The sequence below is a fragment of the Scheffersomyces spartinae genome, assembly GCF_019049425.1.
Source record: "Scheffersomyces spartinae strain ARV_011 chromosome Unknown scaffold_1, whole genome shotgun sequence".
NCBI lineage: Eukaryota > Fungi > Ascomycota > Pichiomycetes > Serinales > Debaryomycetaceae > Lizanozyma > Lizanozyma spartinae.
Genome location: NW_025065048.1, coordinates 718,192 through 744,802, shown reverse-complemented (window position 1 = coordinate 744,802; position 26,611 = coordinate 718,192). Strand labels below are relative to the sequence as shown.

The 26,611-nt window shown below is 39.8% G+C and overlaps 7 protein-coding genes across 7 annotated transcripts; 4 read left to right on the top strand and 3 right to left on the bottom strand.

The window, feature by feature from the left end:
- Positions 1-637: 637 nt before the first annotated feature.
- PMA1 (H(+)-exporting P2-type ATPase) lies at positions 638-3,322 on the bottom strand (the record flags this gene model as incomplete). Its single annotated transcript, XM_043191152.1, has 1 exon — positions 638-3,322. One exon carries the CDS (start codon positions 3,320-3,322, stop codon positions 638-640), a length of 2,685 nt encoding a protein of 894 aa, XP_043051829.1.
- A 6,115-nt stretch (positions 3,323-9,437) lies between these two features.
- On the bottom strand, positions 9,438-12,963 carry CHS8 (Chs8p; the record flags this gene model as incomplete). The annotated part of the gene is made up of 2 exons (XM_043191151.1): positions 9,438-12,705; positions 12,959-12,963. 2 exons carry the CDS (start codon positions 12,961-12,963, stop codon positions 9,438-9,440), a joined length of 3,273 nt encoding a protein of 1,090 aa, XP_043051828.1.
- Positions 12,964-13,389: 426 nt separating this feature from the next.
- Positions 13,390-18,591, bottom strand: VPS8 (CORVET complex membrane-binding subunit; the record flags this gene model as incomplete). Its single annotated transcript, XM_043191150.1, has 3 exons — positions 13,390-13,417; positions 13,479-17,584; positions 17,938-18,591. 3 exons carry the CDS (start codon positions 18,589-18,591, stop codon positions 13,390-13,392), a joined length of 4,788 nt encoding a protein of 1,595 aa, XP_043051827.1.
- Positions 18,592-19,027: 436 nt separating this feature from the next.
- Positions 19,028-20,569, top strand: JIP5 (Jip5p; the record flags this gene model as incomplete). The annotated part of the gene is made up of 1 exon (XM_043191149.1): positions 19,028-20,569. One exon carries the CDS (start codon positions 19,028-19,030, stop codon positions 20,567-20,569), a length of 1,542 nt encoding a protein of 513 aa, XP_043051826.1.
- A 401-nt stretch (positions 20,570-20,970) lies between these two features.
- KQ657_000295 (phosphatidylinositol-3-phosphatase) lies at positions 20,971-23,109 on the top strand (the record flags this gene model as incomplete). The annotated part of the gene is made up of 2 exons (XM_043191148.1): positions 20,971-20,979; positions 21,118-23,109. The coding sequence occupies 2 exons, from the start codon at positions 20,971-20,973 to the stop codon at positions 23,107-23,109; spliced, it is 2,001 nt and encodes a 666-aa protein (XP_043051825.1).
- A 288-nt stretch (positions 23,110-23,397) lies between these two features.
- On the top strand, positions 23,398-25,158 carry AFG1 (Afg1p; the record flags this gene model as incomplete). The annotated part of the gene is made up of 1 exon (XM_043191147.1): positions 23,398-25,158. The coding sequence occupies one exon, from the start codon at positions 23,398-23,400 to the stop codon at positions 25,156-25,158; it is 1,761 nt and encodes a 586-aa protein (XP_043051824.1).
- Positions 25,159-25,530: 372 nt separating this feature from the next.
- On the top strand, positions 25,531-26,544 carry KQ657_000293 (carboxymuconolactone decarboxylase family protein; the record flags this gene model as incomplete). Its single annotated transcript, XM_043191146.1, has 1 exon — positions 25,531-26,544. The coding sequence occupies one exon, from the start codon at positions 25,531-25,533 to the stop codon at positions 26,542-26,544; it is 1,014 nt and encodes a 337-aa protein (XP_043051823.1).
- Positions 26,545-26,611: the final 67 nt, after the last annotated feature.

Genomic DNA, 26,611 nt, shown 5'->3' with positions numbered 1-26,611 from the left:
AAATCTAATGGGTGATGGTTATTGATTCGCACACCGAAAGTGTGTGTCTATGCAGGACACTACTGGGCATACAAAACTGATCATACGGACATCACACGGTGTATGGGACTATAACCAGTGCTTTTACAGTATTATGCTACTATGCACTTTATTACTTACATTGTATTGCATTGTCCCTTAGTACTATTTATATACTTTACACTATCACCTTTGTATCTCCTGTTCATTCCAATAGCCTTGTCCTTCTCTTATAGTACTATGCTGTTCCCTCTTTTTAGTTATGTCGTATGCTGACTAAGCATGTCACACAAGCTCAAAATAGTATAATAGTGTATGTGGTTTTATCAATGATTATAACGTGTAATTTCTACAATACTATTAAAAACGATATTAATTAAGATGACAATAAAAGTATTATAAAAAATAACTTAAATCAACACATGGGGAAATAAAAATAACCGACCATTAACAATAAAAGGGAAGGGAACAACGCTTTTACGATTGAACATCTGAATTAAATTAATGTCATCCAGCATACACCCAAACTTCTTAAATGTTAAAATGAAAATGAGTCTTTTCTAAAAGAGCGATGGTATCAAGATTGGACCAAGCTTCAAAAAGTTTACTACCCAAACACTTAAGAGGACTTTTCGTGTTGAGTAGAAACTCTTTGCATGGAGACGAGGAAATCTTCCAATGATCTTTGATCCTTTTGAGGCTTGGACTTCTTACCGTTACAGAAGTTGTCGAAAGCTTCAGAGGTGGACATCAAGTAGTAAGCACCACCCATAGCACAGAAGACACCAAAAGAGAAAACCCAGATTCTAACGACGGTAACAATGTCGTTCCAGTTTTGAGACCACCATCCAAACAAAGTGAAACAGGTAGCAATGATATCAACGATACCAACGGCACCAGCCAATTGCCATGATGGAGCTGAAGACCAGAATGGACCTTGAGCTCTGGTAACGAAAATCAACCAGTTTTCTGTCAAGGAAATTTGCAAGAACAAAACACCATCAACAGAACCAAAGTTTTGGATTATACCACCCTTTGGCAAGAACATGGTAGTCAAAGTAATCCAAGTACCAACAGCCAAAATGGTACCCAAAATAATAGACATACCCCACAATCTTGGTAAGTTCCACTTAACTGGAGCTGGGTCGTAAGGAGCATTATCGTAGGCAATAGCCAAGGTAGCAACATCAGCAAAGATAGCAATGAAAACAACCAAGTTAATATCCAAGGATCTGTTCAAGATAGCAATCCACAAACCCAAAAAAATTTCCAAGTGCAAGGACAAAGCGATACGGTAAACAACATAAGAGTACATTCTGTGGAAAATTTGTCTTGAAGTCTTCAAAGCATCAATGATAGCAGACAAACCAGGAGCCAAGAAAACAATATCAGCAGCAGAACGAGCAGCATCAGTAGCACCTTCGACAGCAATACCGGTATCAGCCTTCTTCAAAGATGGAGCATCGTTAACACCATCACCAGTCATGGCAACCAAGTAACCTCTAGATTGCAAGATTTCAACGGCATTATACTTGTGTTGAGGGAAAACTTCAGCGAAACCATCGGCATTTTCAACAAAATCAGCAATTTCGGAACCGGCCATGTCACCACCACCGGACAAACCCAACTTGTCAGCGTCGTAAATGTTAGTACCCAAACCCAATTGTCTACAAGTTTCCTTAGCAATACCAACGGCATCACCAGTTAACATCTTGACTCTCAAACCTAAAATTCTGGCTTCGTTAACAGTGGCAGCAGTATCATCTCTTGGAGGATCCAAACATGGCATAATACCCAAAATTTCCCAGTGACCTTCACCTCTCTTTCTAGCAACACCCAAAGATCTGAAACCTCTGGAAGCAAATTCAGCGACAGTGTTTTGGTAGTTTTCGTGAACATCCTCAGGAATAGGGTGGTCTTCCTCAACAGTCTTCAAGACGAACAATGGAGCACCCTTAACACAGATAATACGTTCTCCTTCAGGAGATTCAACAATAGCGGTAACCTTCTTAGAAACAGGATCGAAAGGTTGGAATTCCAAAACCTTGTACTTTGGTAAAGCATCCTTAGCTCTTGGGTAGTTAATCAAAGACTTCAAGAAAGCCTTATCAATAGCATCCAAACCCTTCTTCTTTCTAGAGGCAGCCAAACAAGCAGTCAACATTAAGTCATCTGGGTCAACACCTTCAACAGTGTAAGGTTCGTACAAAGACAACTTGTTCTTTGTCAAAGTACCGGTCTTATCAGAACACAAGATTTCGACACCAGCCAAAGATTCAATAGCAGACAACTTTTGGACAATAGCTTGCTTCTTAGCCAAGTAAGCAGCACCGACAGCCATGGTGGTGGTAACAACAGCTGGTAAACCGACTGGGACACCAATAATAGTAATAGCCAAAGTGTATCTCAAGATTGGAACAATTCTAACAGTTCTGTAGAAACAAGCAACCCAGACAACCAACAAAGTGGCAATAACCAAAACCAAAAGAACAGCACCAATACCGTTTAAAACTTCAGTGAAATGACCGGTACCACCAGAAGCCTTGTTAACCAAGGAAGCAGCTCTACCGACAAAGGTAGAGTCACCAGTAGCAGTAACAATCATGAAGGCTTGACCAGTCTTAACAGTAGAGGAAGAATAAGTAGCATCTCCGAATCTCTTGTCGACAGCCAAGGATTCACCAGTAATAGCGGATTGATCAACTTGCAACAAACAGTCTTCAGTAACAATTCTACCATCAGCTGGAAGAACAGTACCGTCTTCCAATTGCAAGATATCACCAGGAACCAATTCGTTAGATTGTACTTCAACCAATCTACCGTCTCTAACAATAAAAGCAGTGTTAGCCAAAGTTTTCTTTAATTCTTCGACAATAGAACCAGCTTGGTATTCTTGAATGAAACCAACAGAGGCGTTCAACAAAAGCAAAGCACAAATGACACCGAAATCGACCCAATCTTCCAAACCAGCAGCCAAAATAGCGGCGGCTTCCATAACGAATTGAATGGGACCAACAAAGAACATAACAAACTTTAACACCAAGTTTTCCTTTTCTTCAGCCATTTGATTAAGACCAAACTTCTTTCTTCTCTTTTCAACTTCGGCAGAAGTCAAACCAGTAGCTGGATCAGTTTTAAGCAATTCTTCAGGAACAGCTTTGAAGGAGGCTTCATCAACTTCATCGTCATCATCATCCAAGCCACCACCAACAGATTGCAAGTCAAGAACCAATTGGTCAATGTCGTCTTCTTCGTCATCGGTGTGGACAACTGGAACCTTTTCAGTAGTTGGTTCAGTACTCATCTTGTCTTGTGTAACTCAACTCTCACTTAATAATAATATATGCTAGTAATTCCAATTAAGGAACAGGATTATCCGGTTGAGGAGGTTGAGGGAAGTTAGGAATTGAAGAGTAACGAACTTAAAGAACCAAAACAAGAAAAGAAGTAAGAGAAAAAAACTGAAAATTACTTAGACATTTGTCGAGGATATGGGCATATATTTATATGTGAGGGAAAAGGATTTTACTCGACGTTGACTGGATTTAAACTCTAGTAGTGTTTTTTTTTTTTGTTTTGTATTGACATAGTGGAGAATTTGGACATTTTTGTTACACCGACGTAAAAAAAAAAATGAAAATTTGTGTTCTGCCAGAGCAGGAAACAGAAACAATACAATACATTTTGATAGCAAATAACGCATCCGACACCGACAAAACATAAAATGTTTATTCCTCTTTTCCGACATGCAGACTCTTCCGACATATTTGGGTTTCGGTTTTGCATAAATATTTCTTTTATCTAATACTATCACTAACATGGTGTGTCGATTAAGTATTGTATATAACCTGGCAAAATAGAAAGATACGCCGACATCCTCACTCTTACTGATAGCCTAGAGTGGCTACTGTGCAGGTTTTTTCCATTTCAATGCAGTCCCGGTCGGTTGTCGGCTTTCGGGTGAACTATCTATATGCATATTTGTTATTTTGACGGGTTTGTTATCTCTTGCTAAAAAAAATTGTCGCTACTTTGTAATACAGAAGCACAAAACAATATTTTTTCCTTTAGGACCGACATATCCGACATATCCGACATATCCATATCTTTATGCACTACATACGAGGGAAAAAAAGAAAGGGCCGGTTGGAAATTAGTTAGTTGTCTGTTTATGAACTGGCTGAAAGCAGCAACTAAATGAATTGCTTTGATTACCATGGATTATATGTAGGCTCTCGCATTGCTGTTTTGTGGTTGACCCCTACAACCTTAGGGCAATTGGTGAGAGGACTTTTTTATTAGTGTAGAGGGGTCTTAGGTTACATGTTTGTATATTCCTCCAATACCGAGAGTCAAGGTATAAGTGGGGTATAACAAGCTTTAATCAAAGGAAAATTGCTTATTGCCATTAATTTACATGTTGAGTCTGTCTGAGAATGTCAGACAGACTAGTATACAAGTTATAAACCAACTAGCCGTACCATAAGGCCTTCTCATCCTTTTAAAAATTTGTATACGAGGGGTCCTGCCCTCAGACATAAATAGAATTAAAAGTCGTGTCTGGGGATTTAACCACTACCCCTACCACACTCAATCTCTTCCCTTCCCTTCTAAATACTTTCCAACTACCTCTATATTCGACTACATTGGTTGATTATTGCGACAGTGAAATACACCTCATCAATTACACTCCTTGAAGATAATCGGTTCTGATTATTCTCTCATAAATCCCGCTCTAATTTATAACACTGAATTCAAAATGTAAAATTCTTTCACTGTCGTACCCAAACTAAATTTGCTTTGCGGGATTTATCCCAATTGTCCAATCAGAAACAGACTTTACCTACGATCCACAGCCAGGAGCATGGGTGCAAATACGGTAGTACGAAGCATTATTTAGATGTAGAATTGTGCTGGCATTTAGAACCTTCAATTGGGTTAATAGTGGGGCCTTCCTAGCCACTCTCATTTACTGCCTACGGGTTCATTGGTTAACCAAGTTCCCTTGTGGTAGCGCTATATCGTTAGCATATATGTCTTTCTGTTATGACAACCGTATCTACAACAAATATAGGCATACATGCTGGATTAGTGGCCGATTTGGCCCGATTGAGAGCTGTGTTCAGCACAAAAGGTATCTTCATGCAGGATTCAACCCTCTGAACTACCAGTTCTTGTCCACATTAGTAGACTCAGACACCAGACAGGGCGAGTAGGATTCCCGATTGGGATACTCACCAGAGTTTTTGTTTTATAGCTTACAAGGAGATGAGGTGGCTGAAATGATACTCGTGGGACACCACAGACGTAATCCAGAAAGGTTATGGCTTTAGTTTACTGTAATTTATATTGCGGTTCACGGTTAGTAGTAGAAACCTTCTGCAAGCCTAGGGTAACCTCTCCATACGAGCAGTACCCCAGTTCCACCAATGGAAATGCATTGATTTCAGGCATAGGAAAAGCAGCTGCGAATAGTGCAAAAAAAGTGTGTGTTTCCAGACACTAAGATTTTCGGACAATTGTTAGTTCTTGTATCCATACGCATAAACAACTCAGTTAGATATTACAGTGAAGCAAACATAAGAGAAGAAGTCTCGTAGTATGATAGAGAGCGGTCACCTCGGATGGCCTAATCTGCTACATGGTAGTCGTAAAAATTAAGTTGGGTCGCTCGTTCACCCAGTGACGTTTTCAAGCATAAAACCCCTCGGATTGCGTTCTTTTTTCATCAGTGAATGTCAGGAAAATCCTTCATCAGACAGAATAATTTCACTTAATCCACCATACTTCGGTTCCTGCAAATGCAGGTCAGGTGGGGGGGCTCTTTAATCGAAACAAAAAAGAAATTTTGTCCTCTTGTTTCCATCCATCGACCTTCAGTTAGATAAAAGATCTCGCAACTGGACACAACTTTCCATACATATTATAATGAAACCGAACAATTGATAGCAATTTGCAAACGGTCTACATTGTCTGGTTTAAGTTGAGGCATTAAGAAATCAATGGCAGTAAAATCAAATATTCTGTATGATACCTTTTAGGTCAATTGCTTACCCGATTGTTTAACACCCTCAATTGACTGTCTGCAGTGGACTTTGAACCCCAGAATTGACTTTTTGTCCTTAATGTCTTTCAGTTCAAGTCAATGCTCTCATCGTCACACAAGAGGTTATGCCTTATGGGGTCCTTTAGTTCCGCTTGCGACTTGTAAAGCCCTGACGGTTTCACCACACAATGGAACCGGAGTTCTTTCCCTACAGTTTAAGTAATAATCGCATAGTATGAATCGTCAGTGGTCGAATTAAGGCCATTTTTTATTTAATTTAAAGTTAATATGGTTTGGTAATGGTCGCTTGAGAATGCGACTGCAAGTGTACCGACGTCGTACCGTAGTAGTTAGGAATTTAGTACCTATCTACCAAAAATATACAAAAGACAGTCAATTGTGTGTATACTACTATTATTATTATTGCGGATACCTTAAACCGTTTTGTTGTGTCAACTTCGTACCTGAGCCCACGTCAGGCTTCTCCATTTGACATATCGGGCCGTACGGTGATTTGCAACCGGTGTCCGAAAATTGTCGTGCGATAATACAATCGGGAAGCCTACACCAATAAGTGGATTAGTTGGCAACGTCATCGTGAATGGTTTGAATGAGTTCACTGAACGGCAGTTTCAGTCTCACTACGAACAATCAATTGATCAATAATTTAACCAATAGGAAACAAGAATGCAGTTAAAAAAATCGCTCGCACTTTCCTCATAAATTCAACTTCATTTCTGTTGTCGTAGTAATGACTCTGGAATACACTTGCACCCCACTTTCTGGGTCTACGTATTGAAACTACAACCAACCATTTAGCGGGCCGCCACTAGACATTTCTTTATCTCGTCTGATAATGAACTACTCTGCTGTATAGATTGGAGATGAGTTGCCTAGGGGCCTGACAGCAGAAACCAGTAAGTCTTGAAAACGCTGTCAATTGTGGTATCTCACCTTTTGATCGTGGGGTTTGCTTCTTCCGGGGTTGGCGTTAATTGTTTTTCCGACTACTTGTGCTTGAGCTTAGGTACCAGTTGGCTAACCAACAGGAGATAGCATCAATTACAGGAACAGAAAATCTTTTGTATTCATACACAGGTATAGGTGGCATGAAATAAGTGCCTATTTTTTAGCCTGAGGATTCTTACCCCAACGACAATTATCTTTTCTATTTTATTGCCCCTCATCATGGGCAGGTCTCATCCGTTCAAAATGCACGCCCGAACAGCTGGGTATTGTAGAGTGAAATTTTCTCGCTTAGATTGGTTAACAATTCAAAGTTACGCCGGGGAGGTTGGTTGGCGGAATTAACTAATTAAAAACTCAGGTGGAGTTTACCTGGTTCCCACTAACTTGACGATAAATTGTATGTTTTTCCTACCGCTCTACCCGAAGTAAACTATCTGGTAGGTTGCTTTGACAGCAGGCACCGGTCCGATCTGGTATTTGGAAGATAGAGCCGTATCTAAGGTCTTTTCTCCGTGTATTTTTACTGCCGATACCCGCTCATCTCGGTGTAAAGCTTGCACGTAAGTTGGAGTTTAGTGTATTCACCAATGTAACTGTGGACCAATCGAGTGATAACCACCGAAGCCGACGAACCCGCTCACATCTGATGGTTAATCAATTACAACATAACACATTTTGAGTCATCTGGCACGACCCTCAATGTATAAGGTGACGTCAGGAATTGTTCAGCACATAATATGCTTTCAGACTGTTTTTACAACCCCAAAGCTTTTTTGAGTGTCTGCATATGCGTATTTCTGACATTTTTAGTTGTTCCTTGAAGTCTTGGATTTTTGTCGGCATACGCTGAGTCAAAGGCAGATATTTATTAAGCCGCTCCATTTTATATCAGCTTCCCAAAACGAGGAAACGAAAACATTCAAAAACAGAAATGTGAAAACATAAAAACACCCCATGATGAGCCGTAAACACCGATGGTTCATTTTCACTATCTACAAAAGATCTTAAAGGTCGCTTTCAATGCCGTTGATGAAAAAAAGTGACACCATCCACACCACAAGACAAGAAACTGAAAGGGACTGAAAAACATCAAACAGGACCGAAAGGTTCTGTCCTTAGGATGACCTGCTTATCGGGGTAATCTTCGCAATTACGCAAATTGTGGTATGTGTCCCCACATCTGAATAAACTACTAAGATTCCAGCGAACAGGGACGTGCAAAAAAATAAAGCGGCAAGGTCTTTTTCGTACTAAAGATAAGAGAAGAACTGCCTGGCTGATAAGTGATAAGGTAAAGTTACATTCACATGACATTTATTTCATTAACGAAACTGGCTTCTCCCCTTGGCAATTATTATATCAACGTTTGACTTCTGCTTCTGCTTCTTACCTTTAATTTCTCTTAATGCCTATACAATCCACTCAGCGAGACACTCTTTCATCTTTAGATGCATCTTTTTCTCGGCTTTTTTCTAAACCTGACGTGAGACTGTCGTTCAGTGGTGGGACGCTTATCATGTTATTCCATTTGAGGTCGTTCGAAGCTCAAAAATGTACCTCGACCGAAGCCCACTCGCTTAGTTCTCTTTCTTATTATCAGTGGAACAAACTTTTAGTCGGGAAGGAATAATATCGGTTTGCAAGGAGAGTTTACTTTAATCAATCATCGTTGTAGATTTTATTACTACCACTAAACATCAATGCTAATCTTGGGACTGATAAAATCCTCGCCCTTATCATACGAAGACATTGAATTGTGTCTGCTTATAAGGATGCATGTTTTTGAGGCCGACATTCACTAGTCAGACATCCTTGATGCAATGGAAGTAATACTGTAAATCCCTTGTCCCCACTTATTTAAACGAGAATGGACCAGAGAATATGTTTTCCTCTAATTGTATTTCCTGTCTGTCTGGTTCCATCAGGTGCCGCTCTCTCCACCTTAGAAAAGATAACCGCCCTGCAAACCTTCTCTACATGCCAGGGGGAACATGAAACCACTCAATATGATACCCCAAACTTACCCCAACTTTTCATATCTCTTCAGAGCAACCTGTATTTTCTTTTTTTGATTGGTATTTATCTTACCGAAGTAACCCTTAGCTGTAAGTAAACGTTTAGGTAGTGTAAACCCCAAAATGGTGTTCGGGTGCAAAAAAGACATAAAGAGGTTCAAACAAGTCGTAACGGAAGAAACCATACCAACAACTAAAAGCAAAACCAGTGAGTTACAGCTCGTATCTTATAAGATACTACTATTATCTTTTAGCTTAGATGTTCTCTTTTGCATCATAACTCTCTATTAATTGCTACTACTTTTCTACACAATCATGGTCTATTGCACAAAAAAAGAAGTACACCACAAATAATCCATGTTGTTTATTCATGTGATAAAAAAGGCTATCTATACCTGTTGTTGATGTTGTTGTAACAAAAGGCCCTGCTTCTTAGCTTTCTTATTGGCTTTTTTCCATTTCAATGGCCTGAAACCTTTGAAGATCATGTACATCACTGAACCGCAGAATCTGAACAAAGCCAAAGCAGCAACAATCCACAAGATAACACCAAGGAAAATGTTAGATCCCCCAAGAATAGATCCGTCTGGATTGGTACTGGCTTTCTTAGTAAACATAGTTAACCCACCAGATTGCAACACAACCACTATCAAAATAGCATTGGTTAACATCCATACTAAGACAGTAACCGTACGTAAAAATGCATAGTAGTTCTCTCCAGAATGACGAGGGGTCACTTTCACTTTTTCGAATTCTGGTGGAGTTCTAACTTTGTCTAAAGTTTGGATGTAGGCATCGTTTAATTCTTGGTCGACTGCCGGAGCTACCATGACCAACTCATTATCCTTTTCGCCCAAGATCTTAGCGGCTCCCAAATCCTTCGCCTGAGAGTTGTTACCCTTTGTACCCCAAGAAACATCATGGATGTTACAGAACGCATAGATGTTCAACACATTGACGTATGTGGGTGAGAGCAACAAATAAGGAACAAAGGACGTGAACATGCACAGTGGTTCCCCATAGAGTAACGCACCAAAGAGATAAAGTGCATATGTCAGGAGCAACGAAATTACCAAGTCCCGGAACCTAGAATCAGTAAAGAACATTTGAATTTTGAACCCACCTGGGTTTTCCTTTATGATCAACTTTGTGGTATAAATAGCCAAATAAACGGCTGCAAACATCATATAGGCCATCATAACTGCAAATAAGATGGCCACGACCAAGTAGAACTTCTTTGCACCTTTAGGAGTGTTACCGAAAGATAACACAAATGTCGTGATAACACATGCGACATAGCACCACAGCAAGATGATAGCGATGTATCTGGCAGCATCAAAGTTCATGGCTGCAGACCCCAAGTTAGCAGTCAAGATTCTAAACACAAGGAAAAAGGAGGCGATGGAGAACCACGACACAAAAAGCGTGATCAACTGGTAATAGAACTCAAATTGAAGGAACAATTTCCTCATCAACAGATGTTCCGATTTCCAAATGTTAGTCCAATGAATGACTGCATACGCTGCAGCGAACAAGGACCCGTTAAGCCATCTTCTTCTTTGAAGAACAAACTCATCAATAGATTCCGGAACATCTGTTTCTGCCTTGGCTTCATTGACATATTTAAGCACGTAATTGTGACCCTTCTTAGCAACCAACTCAAAACATAAGATCCGATCTTCGGCCAAATACATATTGGAGGTGAAGATGCCGGATTCACGGTAGTTCTTCTCCTTCAACTGTCTTTCATCGTCTTCATCGCCGTTTATAGAGTCGACTCGTAAATTATCTTCATGTAAGAACTCACCTTTGAAGTACTTTTCTAAAGGACCTTCTCCATCAACGTTCAACAATGCTTCCCATCTATACGCCGAGAAGGCACCCGGCAACACGGAGATAAACCCAAATACGGACTCCATGGGTTTATCCAACACATTGGAGATTTTATATTCAAAGTTTTGAGCTGCAACCAATGGGTTTAAAAGAAGTTTCTTGGAGTTACCCAAACTAGCACGCATCTCTCCACATGCTCCAGCCACTGCTGGGTCTTGGAAGTTCTTCCATAAATGATAGAAGGCGTCTTTAGCCGGTCTGGTACCACAATCCAAAAGAATAATCACCCGAGGTTGCAAAATGGGCGCAATGGCTTGAAAACACCATCTATGGGAGTTGATCTTTCTCTTGTTTTGTTCCTTAAGCACAAATAAAAACTGAACAGGCGTCAGGTTGATCGTAAGGTTGACCTTATCGTTAATAGAGTCAATTCCAACAATAGAAGTGTATTCGTAAATGTGAATTTTGACTTGGTGTTCGTTAACTCTGGATTTAGCATATCCTTCTTGGTAACACCCAAGGGAAAGCAAAAGGTTTTTAGTCCGTTCATTAAGCTCCATACGACCATCGTTAACAATGCATACCACTATCTTCTTCCAACTGTCCTTACCCCAGTTAGGATTGTTTCTCTTGGTCAAGTTCTGTATGTTTTCGAAAACACCTTTCAAGGTTCTGGCCAACAAAATGTCGTCTTCGTTGTACATGGTGATACAAACCATTAGCTCTGTTTCTCTCACTGGGGTGTAGAGGGCTTGTCTGACATTGTACCCAAAGGTACCAAAGTTGGATGGTCCACACGTACAGGCGGTGTATCTCATAAAGGACATTTCCGTACCTCTATCGTTGACTTTGGAACCAAAGTTATCTAACAATGCTTGTGGAACAGGACAATCTATCGAGTAATTCCCATTGACCATCCTGGCCTTTTTAATGGTTTTTGTATAGTTCAACCGAGGTCTAAAGTCATCATCGGCATCATCATTATCATCAGAAAAGTCGTACGGTTTGTCGTCGTCGTGAATCCCTTCGTTCTTTTCCTTTATGTATTGGGTATTCCGTCTACGCAATGTGTTCTTGCGCTTAATTGTCTGGCCACGTTGGATATCTTCTTCTGTTTCCGAGAATAACGAATCGTCATCACCAAAGGGATCTAACCCGTCGTCTTCTTCAGCATCTTCTAATAAGTTAGGCATGTAATCGTCTCCTGTGAACTGCACCGACTTCGCAGCAAAGTTTCCGCCGGCTTCGGACCCACCAGGGTTGGGGAAGTTATCGTCTCCGTAGAACAGCTGATCTCCGCTTCTCATGTAACCGTATGAGGGGGCATATTGCGACCGACGAGGACTGGAACCGTTATATATCATCAGAGGCATCGGAAGCATGGTTTGAGAAGACCTATGGCCCCCGGAGGCGAACATATCAGTCGGGGTAGAATACATTTCTGAAGGAGCGACTGAAGCGGAGGGAATGTATGGATATGGGGTGCTATTAGAACCAGAACCAGAACCAGAACCAGCAGTCGACCCGGAATAGTTGGTTGATGTTTGACGGTAGTGCTTGGCTTGCAATTCGTTAGGACTGTCAAACAAATCACTGTCTTCATCATCATCATCAGCGTCATCGGTACCAACAAAGTTGATGGTAGATGGTGAAGTATTTGCAACGGCGTTGATCCCATTGAATGACAGCATCCGATTATGGTTCACAGACCCTCCAAGACTGTTTGGTAGTTGGTACGGAGTGTACAGTTGCTGGTGATGTTGGCCAATAACGTCAATGGTGTCATGGTTGTCATCGAAAAGATCGTCATCATCTTCATTGTCGCTGACAATACGAGAAGTTTGTTTCATGATTTGATCTTCTCAGGGTCTGCGACTACGTCTAGTGTGAATGAGTGAAAGAAGGAAGGAAGGAAGAATGAAATGGATTTTCTTTCTTCGGTACCTTAATTAATGGCCATCCAAATTTGGAAACCCAAAATAATCATAAAACTACATGGCTATTGTTATCTTTTGGGGAGTGCATTTAGCAACCATATCCAAGCGAAGCCTGAAGTCTATTCTTAGGGCTTCAACACCGCATGAGTGTGATTTTAAGACGTACCTTTTTCTTCAGTGCGCAAATGCAATGCAGTGTAGTACAGGGTGTCTAACCTTCCCTAAAATCGGGCTTATGGTTGCTAATGATCTTAGTATGGGGTTATAGCGTGCTAATGTGGTATTGATTGATAGCTACAATGGTCTATAATGGAGAGATGTCCCTGGATGAAATCTTGATCAGGAATAGTAATGGCTACTTGAGGACATTGTTGACGTTTAATCCGAATAAGGGGTTATTTTTATTTTTGTGCGTTTTGTATCTATTGAAGAGTTTTGATCTCGATCAAATACGGTAGCTTCTTTATGCACGTCCGCCATATAGCCGCTATTTATAGAACTTGGTGAAATAATGATCATCAATACATATATACAGACATATACATATAAATCAGCATATATATATATATATCTATATATCATGACATGATAAACGTGCCCTAATGCGGTAATAGACAGGAGCCAACAGAATTGAGTTTCGTAAGACATTGATAATGATACCCATGGCCACAAGCGAAATATAATAACTTAAGAAACTCGTAATCTTTGGCATTGATATCTTCAAGCCCGTCGATCCGATCTGGCGATCCACGACCAAGTATAACCATGGGATGACTGGTTGAAGCTCCCTCCAAATGCACTGTTGTTTGGCTGTCTATACGAAGAATTTCAAGGGTTTCCCAAGCTTCATAATGTTCGATTGGGATCTTGGAGCCCCAAAGCACTTTATTACAAACACCACAATTCTTGGAGGTGATTTGATGTCCTTGTAATGCATTCATCTTGACAATTCCGAGAAGCTTGTATATCTTTTGCAGTAGCATGTTCTGCATGAGTCCCATAGAGTCCTTTTCAAATGAGTACGTAAGAAACACATCTCGAAGAATTGACCGGACATTGGAAAGTGTAGTTTCATTTTGAGTGGACGCTTCAAGTAAAAGATTATTGAATATCCTCATAAATGAAACATTTTCTTTAATGTTCGATGAGTCTTCACTGATCTCTCGAAAGCAATTATGAATGCTCATATTTAGAAGCTTATGCTCTTTCTCGTCCGCACCATAGTTATTCGAGAGTCTTACTAAGGACTCGACTAATTGTAGCCAAAGTTTTTCATTCAAATTCAACTTTGAATCATCTGTTTCACTTTTCTGACTAGGATCTCCTTCAGCAGAATGACAAATATCCATCGCCAATCGAATAACATTCTCAAAATTTGAAATATCGCTGACAACGACCTCACATGCATAGCTAATCAAATTTGTTAGTGCCTCAAAGTAATGCTTTTGATAAACTAATAAAAGAGACTTGGATTCAATGGCTCCACCATTCTGAAGAACATCCAGCAATTCTTCCTTCTTCTCATCAAAGATATTCATATGTTCCTTCACATATGGATAGACACTCTTAGGTGAAAACATACAAAGTAACTCAATATACTTTAACCCCAATTCCAGTAAGCTAGGGATATCAAGACTCCGTTTATGCTTATCGTAATCCTGGAATAATGTTTCCAAATATTGAAACACCAAGGTATCAATGTCCCCTGAAGGTATTTTAAGGATTTCTGAATGTAAATTGGGTTCATGAGCGTTAAGTAGACTCAATAATGCTTTAAAATCGAGTTCCACAAGAAACTTAAAATTCCTTCTAATCACCTCATTTACACCCATTCTCTCAGTTATTGAAGAGTTCTCAAGACACATTTCAAGAACCACCTTCATGCTGTCATAGTAATCACTTTCGTCATTGTCGCCTTGAAGGGTCTTATGTCCTTTTTCAGGCAACACTCTCCGGTTCTTTTCAAACCAAGTAGCAGCAACTTGAGAGTACTTCTCCTCTGCTTTATAAATGTTCATTAAAATGGAATAGAATTTTGCTTCCTTCAATTTTACTAATAAGTATGTAGTATTATCAGGAAGATACCTTTGAAGAAGACATTGTAGTGCCAATTCACAATCATTAATGCTGATTTTAGTACCCCAATTGTCGTCATAATTGCAGAGATCGTCAATGACCTTGTCCAAAATAGAATCTGGGAGTCTAATAAACTGAGGATATTTGGAATAGTTACGAGCAATGAATATTGCCAAAGAACAGAAATCAAACTCAAGAAAGCTCGACCTGTTAACCTCATAAATATCCAATAGCGCTTCAATAATGTATTGACGATTAAGCTCTTTATCATTGAGTGTATAATCTTCAAAAAACTCATTTAAAGACGAGAGCATTTCAAATGAATCGAACTTGAGAAGCAAAAATAAATAGGGAAAGATGGTGGGCTTAATAGGTTTTGCATTTCCGCTTTCAAGTATGTTCACTGCAAAAAGGATTTCTTCAATTGATTTTCTAGCAAAGGTCTCATCTGCTGGCTGCACATATCTATCAGTCGGGTACTGTCGCCCCGTCAAAATGAAAGATATATAAGAGAAAACCTTGTGCAATTGTTTGTCATCATCCAGCAAATAATCTCCCTTTTCTGAATCACTCATACTTTGAATAATATCACCAATAAAATCCATTAACGGAGTAGCATAGTCATGAAGCACGTAATTCCAGATGTAAATCAAACAATCACGTAAATCATAAAGTTTGCATAGTTGAATTGTATTATCAATATCTAAGGATTTGATATCCAAGATGCATATTATTTCTGTTAATAATTCCCCTTTTTCTTTGGTGATATAATATCTCACCATTTCTTTAAGAACCAATGCCAGAAGACTGGATATTTTTTTTAAAAGTATATATTCTTCTAACACGGCAAAGAATGTTCTCTTGTTATCATCCATGACCTCAAAAATCTCCTCCATAATGGCCAGCAATTGGGGAGAGAGACTAGAATTCTCAGTTGAAAGCTTTGAAATCAAATCAAAAACCATGCTCAAATTTTCCTCAATCAGATCAGTGTCTTCAATAGCCATAGGAGTTTGAAATAATTTAATGGAAGACGTGATAACCCGTAAAACAATAGTCTCTAAAATTTTTTGTCGTGGTTTTAACTCCAATGGTAAATCAGTAGACACAATATTTAAAACGTCAGTGGAGAAGAACAACTTGTGGATTAAATTCAATGCTTTAGAATAATCTCCTCTTGCCAAAGAAATCTCAATTATATCAGACCATTGTAGCTGCATCCCAACAAATAGGTGTTTTTGATTATTGTGATAAGATTCCGTAAGAAGCATAATTCTCCCCTTAATAACTTTTATGGAACCAGTGAAAGAATTTAATTCCTTGTTTAAAAAAATCTTTAAGTCCATAGGATCCGGATTACCAACCTTAAGTAAGCGATTACCTCCGATATAGCTTAATGTCTCAAACTTCAACTCATCATCACCATCCTTTCCATTCAGAAATAATGAGAGTAAGGTCGGGCTTATCCATTGTAAAGACCTAAAACACCAGCCTGTACTGTTTTTCCATCTGCACGTTCGTTTCATAGCAAGTGTTCCGATAGTTTTATCTCTATCAATTAACTCCTTCATGTACTCATCCAGAAAGGAAGAGGCGTTCTGTAATTCCAATACAGTAATTATATTATTCCATGAATAAGCAAGTCTGGTCGTCGTGGTCGTCACCCCACTTCCGTTATCACTATCAAGACAAGGAAACCAACTAAGGCAACCAGTAACTATTGGAGTATCATTAATAATCTTAGGAATCCCCGTCTTGAAGTGATTGACCAAACGTATTTGGTTCGAGTCGTTGAGCGATAAGATTGTGACTACAACGAGCAAATGGTCTGTGAGGACCGCTAAGACTCCCCATTGATCAGTGATTTGAGGAGTGTTTCCTAAGGGTAGAAGTTCACATGCTAAAACGTCATGGCTCTGTTCCCTATCCTTATCTTTATTATCACCAGAGTTGCCTATAATCTTATGGGTGACAAAGTACTTGCGCATAAACTTCTTGAACCCATGGTGATAAAAGATATATCCACTACGATCAGAGCTTACTAACTTATATCTCAGAGACCCAATAAAACTAACATAAGTAATCGGAGTACCAACAATATGGCCATCGACATTTTTTTTAAGACGGTCATGTTTGGCAATGCCCTGAATGGTATATAAGGGTATCACTATTCCTGATGACGACTGTGAAAGCTGCCAAAGATTAATTGACCCATCAGAATACCCTGCTACTAAAGATGTAACGTCTGATGAGAAACATAAGGATGTAATTGCAACAGCAGCTGTAGCAGTAACAGATTCGTGCTGTGATTGACTTGCATCAATATCATTATGACGAGTCGGATGCAAACTATATTCTGCCTCTTGATGATAACTGAAACATATCACATAACCCTTCAGAGTCCCCACTGCAACATACAATGAAGAAGGTTCAATGAGTGTAGCAGTGCCATAGCTCGCCACAAATGAAGACCCTTCGATAGTCTTCAGGATCTTGTGCATTTCATTCCATTGGAAAGTACTATTTTTGGATCCGTCAAAACTGCTGTTGTTTCTTCCAAGTTGACGAGTCAATTTGGATGAATATGAGCGTAACGCTATGCTTATAGAAGTTTGGGAACGATCATCAAACCGGTGCTTTTGTATATAATTTGATCCATTGGAACTTTGGATTGAATCTCCTTCACTAATCTGGGGAGACGGAGTTAGCAAGTTGCGGGCTGGAACATCAAATAGATTTCCTCCATCCATTAAGCCGAGATGAAACCAATTGCTATATATCCTTTTTATCTTTTACAGGTGTATAATTATGTCATGATGATAGCTACTGACTAAATCAATGTTTGCAAGCACACACCCATTGATCCAATTTGGAATCAGTCACGTGACTAGGAAAGAGTATACCGCTACTTCTATACCACTATTAATTACCCATGAATACATATATAAATAAACCATATATAAACCAAATACAATAACGCCTGGACGTTTTACAAAATTTTTTCTTTTTTGAAAAATCTAGCGAGTGAAAAGAGATAACAAACTCCAGTAAGAATTAAAGCACCAAATTGGATCCAAGTCCATTTAAGCACTCGACTGCAAGTCAACTCCGATTGGTCTCTAAAGGACCGTTCCTTTTGACGGATAAACCGTTGTTCTCGACGAATATCAACAAGTTTTTGAGACAAATGCAGTATACGTTCCACCAAGTCATCCAAAATCTGTTTACTTGGTTTCGTATCAACCAACAGACCATCACCAACCTCTATATCAATCTGTAATCGTGCTTGAACAAACCTCAGGTCCCTTTTCGCTAATTCTTCATCTGGGGAATCATTTCGAAGCCACTTCTTACTGTAGAAACTCTTTGGAGTTATACAAATTCTATGTTCTCCTGATGCTAACGCACTAAAGGCAAATTGACCCTTAGCATTGGCTTTCCTATGAACCACTCGATGATTACCCTGGAACAATTCTACCACGTCTATAATCACTCCGGTATTGACAATATCTCGTGGCAGATAGAAGAAATGAGTCTCTGGTTCTCGGATCTGCATTGAATACCTTCCTATAAGAAGCAGGTCTTTCTCTATTTCCTTCTGGAAACACTGGCTGACTCCTTGGTCTAGATAGACGTGGAATAGTCCCAGAACTTTGGTTAAAAGATATAGAACAATCACCACTGAAACTCTAGGCATGTTAAGATTTGTCCCAACAAATATGACGTATGGCAAGCGTTGCCAATAATTAACAGTACGAGTCAAAAAACAGTAGGCACAATGTAGCGAGTTAGAATTAGTAAGATATGTGACAGCTCTCCTCAACCAACTACACAGAATTGATTAACTTCAATTAAACTCCAAGAATGACTCAGATCAACAAAACGGCACTCCACGTCAAATTAAAGCGTATTCTGGTGTAAACACTAGTCCCCTTAATTTGGGAAGACAGTTAACGGGTATTAATAGCCAACAGTATATGCAGTCGATAAGAGAAAGCCCCATATGAACTGCACGCAATGGGATTAATTATATATGGTAGCACCGGTTTGGGAAGTGATGAGATGGGCACGTATTAGGTAGCTACAACGGCCTAAGGTTATAGAACCTGGGTAAGCTGACTGAACAATAAGTAATGGCTAAGAGCAAGAACAAGAAAAAGAGCAAGAGAACTGAACTGGCTGCTCGCGAGATTGAGCTGCGTGTAGCTCCCATTCTCGAAGTGCAATATACTGAGCCATTATTCACAGTTGCTGCTCATCCCACAGAACCAGTGATTGTATCAGGATTAGCAACCGGTCATGTCTACTGTAATAGATATGATGCAGAAGCATTGGAAGATCAACAGCGACGCGAGCGTGAACGTATTGCATCTTCTATCAGGTCTGTTTCCCAACTGAAAAATAAATGGTGGGAGGTAACTAACTATGATGCTGCTAAAGGCTCTCTCTACACTACGCTGTGGAAAACAAAAAGACATAAAGGATCATGTCGATCAGTTATATTTGATCCTACTACCTCAAATGCCGGGAAGTACATCTACACTGTTGGTTCAGATAATGTGATCAAAAAGGCAACAGCAGAGACTGGGAAAGTAGCAAGCAAAGTTGATATTGTCAAGGAATACCAATCGAAAGGTGATTCTGTGACTAAGTTGTGTCATTCTTCCACTCATGATTTCTTGCTTGCCGGTACTGAAAACGGACTGGTTCTTGTATTTGATAGTAAAAACCTTGGATCTTCAATAAAATATTCAGTAGCCGAGGCTCACGAAGATGCCATTAATCATATACTTCCCATGCCTCATGTTTCAGCCTATCATTATTTAACTTTGGGTCTGACCACCTTATCTCATATCGATATTCGGAAGGGTATTATAACTCAATCAGATAATCAAGAAGATGAGTTGCTCTCTATGTGTTATCCTACTGATGATACTATGAACGATACAGTTTTGGTTGGACATGGTGAGGGTATCGTTACTATTTGGAAGAACTCCAAGAATAAGTTTATGGACCAACTTTCACGAATCAAAGTCAACAAAGGTGTTTCTATTGATTGCATAGTACCCAGTATGAACGAAGACCTGCCTGAATCTGTATGGTGTGGGGATAGTGATGGTTTCTTACATCGTTTGGATTACAGGAAAGGGAAGGTTGTGGAAACAAGGCTTCACTCAAATGCTACTGAAAAACATGGTGCTATAGATGAAGTTGGTATACTTGATATTGATTATAATTACAGGCTCATTAGTGCTGGAATGGATAGCTTAAAGATATGGTCAGGGAGTGGTAATGAGGAACAACCTGAAGCCGAAGTAGATGATGAGAGTGATGATGATAGCGAGGACAGTGCTGATGATATGGAGAATAGCGACAAGGAAGATAATAGTGATAGTGATTCTGATATTAACGACGATTCAGATTCAGAATCTGACCTCAACGAAAGCGATTCTGACGGTTCAAGTGAAAACGACTCGAAGGCAAAGAGTGTGAATGAGAAGAAGAGAAAAGTAGTTGATATCAACAAACTCACTGCAAAAGGTAACGAACATGGTGAAGAAAAGGAGGAGTCTGAACCTGCTAGACCCAAGAAGAAAGTCAAGCAATTGAGCACTAAGCAACTTCGTAATCTTCAGAGACATGAACACGGAATCAAGAGATTCGATGGGTTGTAATCGTATAGCTTCGTAAATATACCAGTTTACTGCATCGGGGAATGACCTACGTAATGCCTCATTACCTACATACTTTGATCCAAGCAAGTACTACCGATGGAACGAGCATAGTTACCAGGTATATAAATAAGGGCTAGAGCCTATTAAAGAAGCCATATCAAATTATAGATCCAATCAATGGCATATCATTATAACCGTAATTAAAACTCCATTAGCTGGAATCGAACTGGTGATAAAGTATCGCTCTTTGTGTACTGACTCCCAGAAATCTTGGGGATAAGAAAGCTGCATCTTGAATCAAAATAGATAAGCAAAACGATACAAACCACATCGACACTAGTAATGTCATAGAAAGCATAAAGGAAGGAGCAACTGAACAGCATAAATATATAATATAAACAATGGAAAAAGTATCTGTTATTAATGAAGTGGTGTTAAACCGACGGGGGTACTCCATCTCCGGTACCCTTGTACTTTGTCAGTTTCATTTAGTGTTTAGCTTTAGTAATAATAAGGAAGTGTGGATATGTTATCCGATAATAGAGAAGATGCACAAGAGCAGGGGATCTTCATGTTATACTAGAGACCATGAAACCGGTATAGATTTCTATGCCGTCTCTCATATACGTCTTCAATGTAAGGACTTTACTTACTATTCGTTTGACTTTAAGAATGACGCAGTATGCACGGAAGTATTCAACAAACTTAGTTCCTTGATTTCGGTGCCCAAAGTGAACAAAAACATCCAACTTTTCTATGCATTTGCGTATAAACGCAATGTACTCGAAGAGAAGTTGCCTAACTCCGGTTGGAATCATTACAATCCACTTATGGAGTACCAACGTCAAGGTTTGATCAATGACTATTGGAGAGCTTCCTCAGTGAATGAAGACTACAAGTTTTGTCCCTCGTATCCCAAAGTATTTATTGTTCCGTCAAGTATATCCGATAGTGTTTTAAAGCATGCCGGTAAGTTCCGTTCCAAAATGAGAATCCCGGTGATAGTGTATAAGCATAGACTGGGAGGGAAGAACGGGAATGTTATTGCCAGATGTGCCCAACCTTTGGTGGGTCTTAACTTACAGAATCGTTCTTTGCAAGATGAAAGGTTAATTTTGGAAATATTCAAAACCCAAGAGTCAGAAAGAGCCACAGTATATTATGAACAAGATCTGGTTGTACTTAACAACGAACAACCACAGAAAAACCTAATAGTGGATTTAAGACCCCTTACTAATGCAATGGCTCAACATGCGTTAGGTGCTGGAACAGAAAATATCGATAATTATAGAGGTGGTAATGACCATACTACGAATAACAGCACACAACCAAATGCTTCAGGTGCCACAGGGGGATCGAAAGGATCTGAATCATCCCAAAGTAGACGAAATGTGGATAAGATATTCTGCAATCTTGATAATATTCATGTGATGAGGGACTCTTTGAATAAGCTTTCTGCAATCTTAAACGACATCGATAAATATCCACAACAACTTTTAACCACTACTACAGATACAGATGATACAAGCAACGGGTTAAACCCCCCAAAACTTGCAGAGTTTCAACAAGCATTAACCAAAACTCAGTGGTTGAACAGACTTTCACTTATACTTCAATCTGTTGATCGTATCACTAAGTCGGTTCATCTCAATAACACCAATGTGGTTATTCATTGTTCAGATGGATGGGATAGAACGTCTCAAGTGTCTGCTTTGCTGCAGCTTTGTCTTGACCCATATTATAGAACCATTGATGGATTTATCACTCTCATAGAGAAGGAATGGATAAGTTTTGGGTTTAAATTCAACACAAGAAGTGATCATGGAGGTTGTATTGGTGCATATTTAGAAGTTCCACAACAACAAACTCCAACATATTCAAATACCAATACAGGTGTGTCTTCTTCTCCTCCCCCAGGATATGAAAATACAGCAATTGGTGATACAGAAGACTACTCTACACCAAGACAGGCAGTTACTTCGTTTCTCCAGAGAGCAGCATACCACATTAAGAATACCGCCAGTAGCAGCATGAATGGTTCACATACACCCGGAATGCCACAGTCAACTAATAGAATAAATGAAAATGGCTCCAATACCAATGGTGGATCATCTCAGAAACCACCCAACACTATCATTTACGGTGGGAGCAATGAACGGTCTCCCATATTCCATCAATTTTTGGACTGTGTGTTTCAAATTGTACGCCAACACACCAACCAGTTTGAGTTCAATACCAGACTTTTGAAGAGACTCTTTTACCATTACTACTCATGTCAATATGGATCATTCTTATGTGACAGCGAGCTTGAGCTATTAAACAATGGACTACAAGATAAAACGGTATCGGTATGGGATTATTTCAAGTCTCGACCTCCAGAATTCACCAATCCGGGGTATAACCCAGTTGAGAATGAGGTGCTCTTCTTTAACTTTATGGATGTAAGATGGTGGTATGAACTCTACGGCCGAACGGATGAAGAGATGAATGGACTTTCCAAATCTCTAGAGAAGAAGTTTGCCGAAATGAATGTTAAATGAATAAATGCATGATATTTTAACGATTGGATGAACTAAGCGAATGCACGTTGATAGAACATATTGGTATAATGAATTACCTCATAGTAATCTACACATTCTAGAAGTAGTAGTAGTGGTAGTAGTGGCAGTAGTGGCAGTAGTGGCAGTAGTAGTAACAGTAGGAGAAAATTGAGTGTCTGTCGGTATAGTACTTTTTTCGCCGAAGCCGAGGCTACATAATCACCGAGATCGGCCTAAATAGGCCCTGAATCAAACTCAGCTATCTTCTACCTGATTGCTTGAGTATTAATGCTACGAAGAGGCGTAGTCAAAGCCATTTGCCCGAAGATATGGTATTCTAGTGGCACTTCTGGACCTTTAGGGGTTGATCGTGGACCTCCATTGTCTACTCGAGAACCCCCCCATGGTAGTAGCTGTGACTATGACAGCGACCATCATTACACTGGAAAAGAAGTGGCCTTGACAGACCCCTTTGAAGTATACTTGAACAATGTGAGAGGTGGGCTCTTGGAACGTGACGAACAGCAGTTGAGAACAATGAAAGAAATCCAGAAGCTCTTCTACCGCGTTAGAGACTACACTCCACCTGCGGAGTTGGGGATACGGACTCAACTACTTCTCTTGGAGTTAAAGCGAAGAACCAGACGAGAAAACGAATATTCAAACTCAAACTCAAGCTTGTGGATACGATACGCTACCTCTGAAGCGACCAATAAACGAAAGAAGAACGAGGTCATCAAGAGTTTAAGCGATTTAGACGATAGTGTGATTCACAGTCCCCAGGGTTTATTAGTTAACGGAGAGGTAGGTTGTGGGAAGTCAATGCTTATAGATATATTTGCATCGTGTTTGCCTCACAAGTCTAAGATGAGGTGGCATTTCCACAACTTCATACTATGGGTATTCAATGAGATGCATATACTTCAAACCAAAAGAGATCTGAAGAGAATAAGAGATGATGAAAATGACTTGATGTTGTTTGAAATAGCCCAAAAAATGATCATGAAGAACACCGTCTTGATTCTTGACGAGTTTATGCTTCCAGATATTGCGGCTGCCAATATCATCAAGTATTTGTTCACTTATTACTTCAGATTGGGGGGAGTATTGGTTGCAACATCAAACAAATTACCTGAAGATTTATACTCCAATGACTTTAATAGGAGGCAATTCCATGATTTTGTAGGTATACTTCATTCCCGATGTCAGACAATTGACATGAGATCAAACAAGGATTACAGATCAATTTACAGCGGTGACGGTGAGGGTGCTTCATCCAATATAATCGCCAGGAGTCAGGCTGGTGTTACTCACGAGGCTAAATGGCAGGAAATGATCAAAAAGATCAACCCCTCCGGCCAATGGGGTCCGACTACAGTCTCAGTGTTCAACAGAAGTATAACATTTGATAAGACTAATGGTGAAACATGCTATGTTGATTTCAAGACCATCTGTGAACAAGACAATGCTAGTAGTGATTACATTACTTTACTGTCGCATTTTCATACGGTCATCATTGATGATGTGCCTAAGCTCACAATCAAGAAGAAGAACGAAGCCAGAAGATTCATAACGTTGTTGGATGCGTTGTACGAACAGAAATGCTCACTAGTACTACGATGTGAGGTGCCCATTGATGAACTCTTTTTTTTCAACGGTGTAGTTGAAAAAGAGTCAGATATGTTAGACAGTGAATCATTCGCTCGGGCTACACTTGACTCATCGACACCTTATCGACCCAATGTATCATTTTACAATCAAGTCGATGAGTTCAGTGAACCAACAACAACAACATCGTCAAGTACTAGTACCAAAAACTTTGGCGATCTCACTGCCTTCACCGGCCAAGATGAGTTGTTCGCATACAAGAGAGCAGTACTGCGATTGAAGCAGATGGTGGCATGGAAGTCATGTGACAGGCATTGGAAACCATTAGACTCGAGCATGAGACCTTGGGAAACTGAGCCAAATCAAGAACATAAGGGTACACATAAAAAATCAGCAACAGATACCTGTACCCAACAGACCAGAGGCACCTCAGTTCCATAGTCTACTGCATTTTTTGGGCAATGGGAAACTATGGTCTCGATCAAAGCAAGAGATTAAAGGACAAGATAGCCACAAGATGGACCGGAACCTCTAAAGACGAAGAATAACATGCATACATAAGCAATCATGTAGAGATGCATACATACATATAATTTATCCGAGGATTTATCCTATATATGCAAATGCAATAGAAGGCGATCATACATAACAAGAGGAATGATTCGAACGGTTATGTGGCTGATACTTGTGTTAGCTACTGTGAAGTTTTTGTGCCCCACACTGAAGCCTCGGATAAGCGATCCCCACAAAACACGACATATTCTATTATATTATAAAGTTAAATTCCATTATATACCCTAACTACGTATTACCATGATACTGCTAATGCTGTCGATAGTTAACCCCGAACGATTGGTTCGTCTTGCTTACAAGTACCCCAGTTTACGTCTGACATGGTACATTGTAGCATGCGCTGCCCTAACAGTTGTGAACCAACCTGAAGAGATCCCTAAAGTGTTTCACTTTGCCTTAAGACAACAGCTCTTGGAACATCTGCCTCAACCTTCACTCTTGACAGATTCTCATTTGTTACAATTGGCTTCTGATTCCATTAGTTCCCTGGAAAAGTTTGCAGAGCTTTCTCTGGTTGGTGTCAGATTGCCTGATGTTTTAATTCCTTATACTTACCATGATAAATTCAACTACAAATACACGGCCTCTGAAGACATCAAAAGATGTCAGGAAGAAGTTGCCCGTAAGATTAGGGAATGTATATTGAAATCCAGTGCTCTTTCGGGCTTACCTAAAGCTATCAATGCGCTTATGATTTTGAAGAGTGTCACTCCAACTTCCATTAGACCAAGCCAACACTCCGAAAGACCCTTGCTGGTGGTTCTGAGTGTAGTGGAGAAGTCTTCAGATATCGTACAAGAAGACGTTAATGGAACTAAATTGAATATGGACGATGTGGAGACCATTGATGGGATTATCACCACAGATTGTGTGAACGCTACTCAAATTCAAAAGGACTTGATACGGGGCTCAGAGTTCTGGAATACTATCTACACCAATAAAATAAATACAAGAATTAGAAAGCAAATGATCAATGCATACCCTGATTTATGGCAGTATACTTTCCATCATGTTTATGCTCCATTACTTAGTTTCACTGACGTGTTGACTCCTCCTGAGACCCTGATGTGTGTAGTGGCATGCTTGATTCCTCAAGATGTTAATCCTCAATTGAAGGGCCATTTGAAAGGTGCGATCAACGTGGGGGTCACCAAACAAGAATTGAATGACTTGAGGTCGTTGGTATTTGATATATGTGATTGGTCTGGAGGTACTTATTGGCGTAATGGGAAAGAGAGTGTTGCTAAGTTATGATTATGTACATCCTGATAAATATTCTAGCGTGACAATGATTGTAGTCGATGAGAATACGAGGGGAACG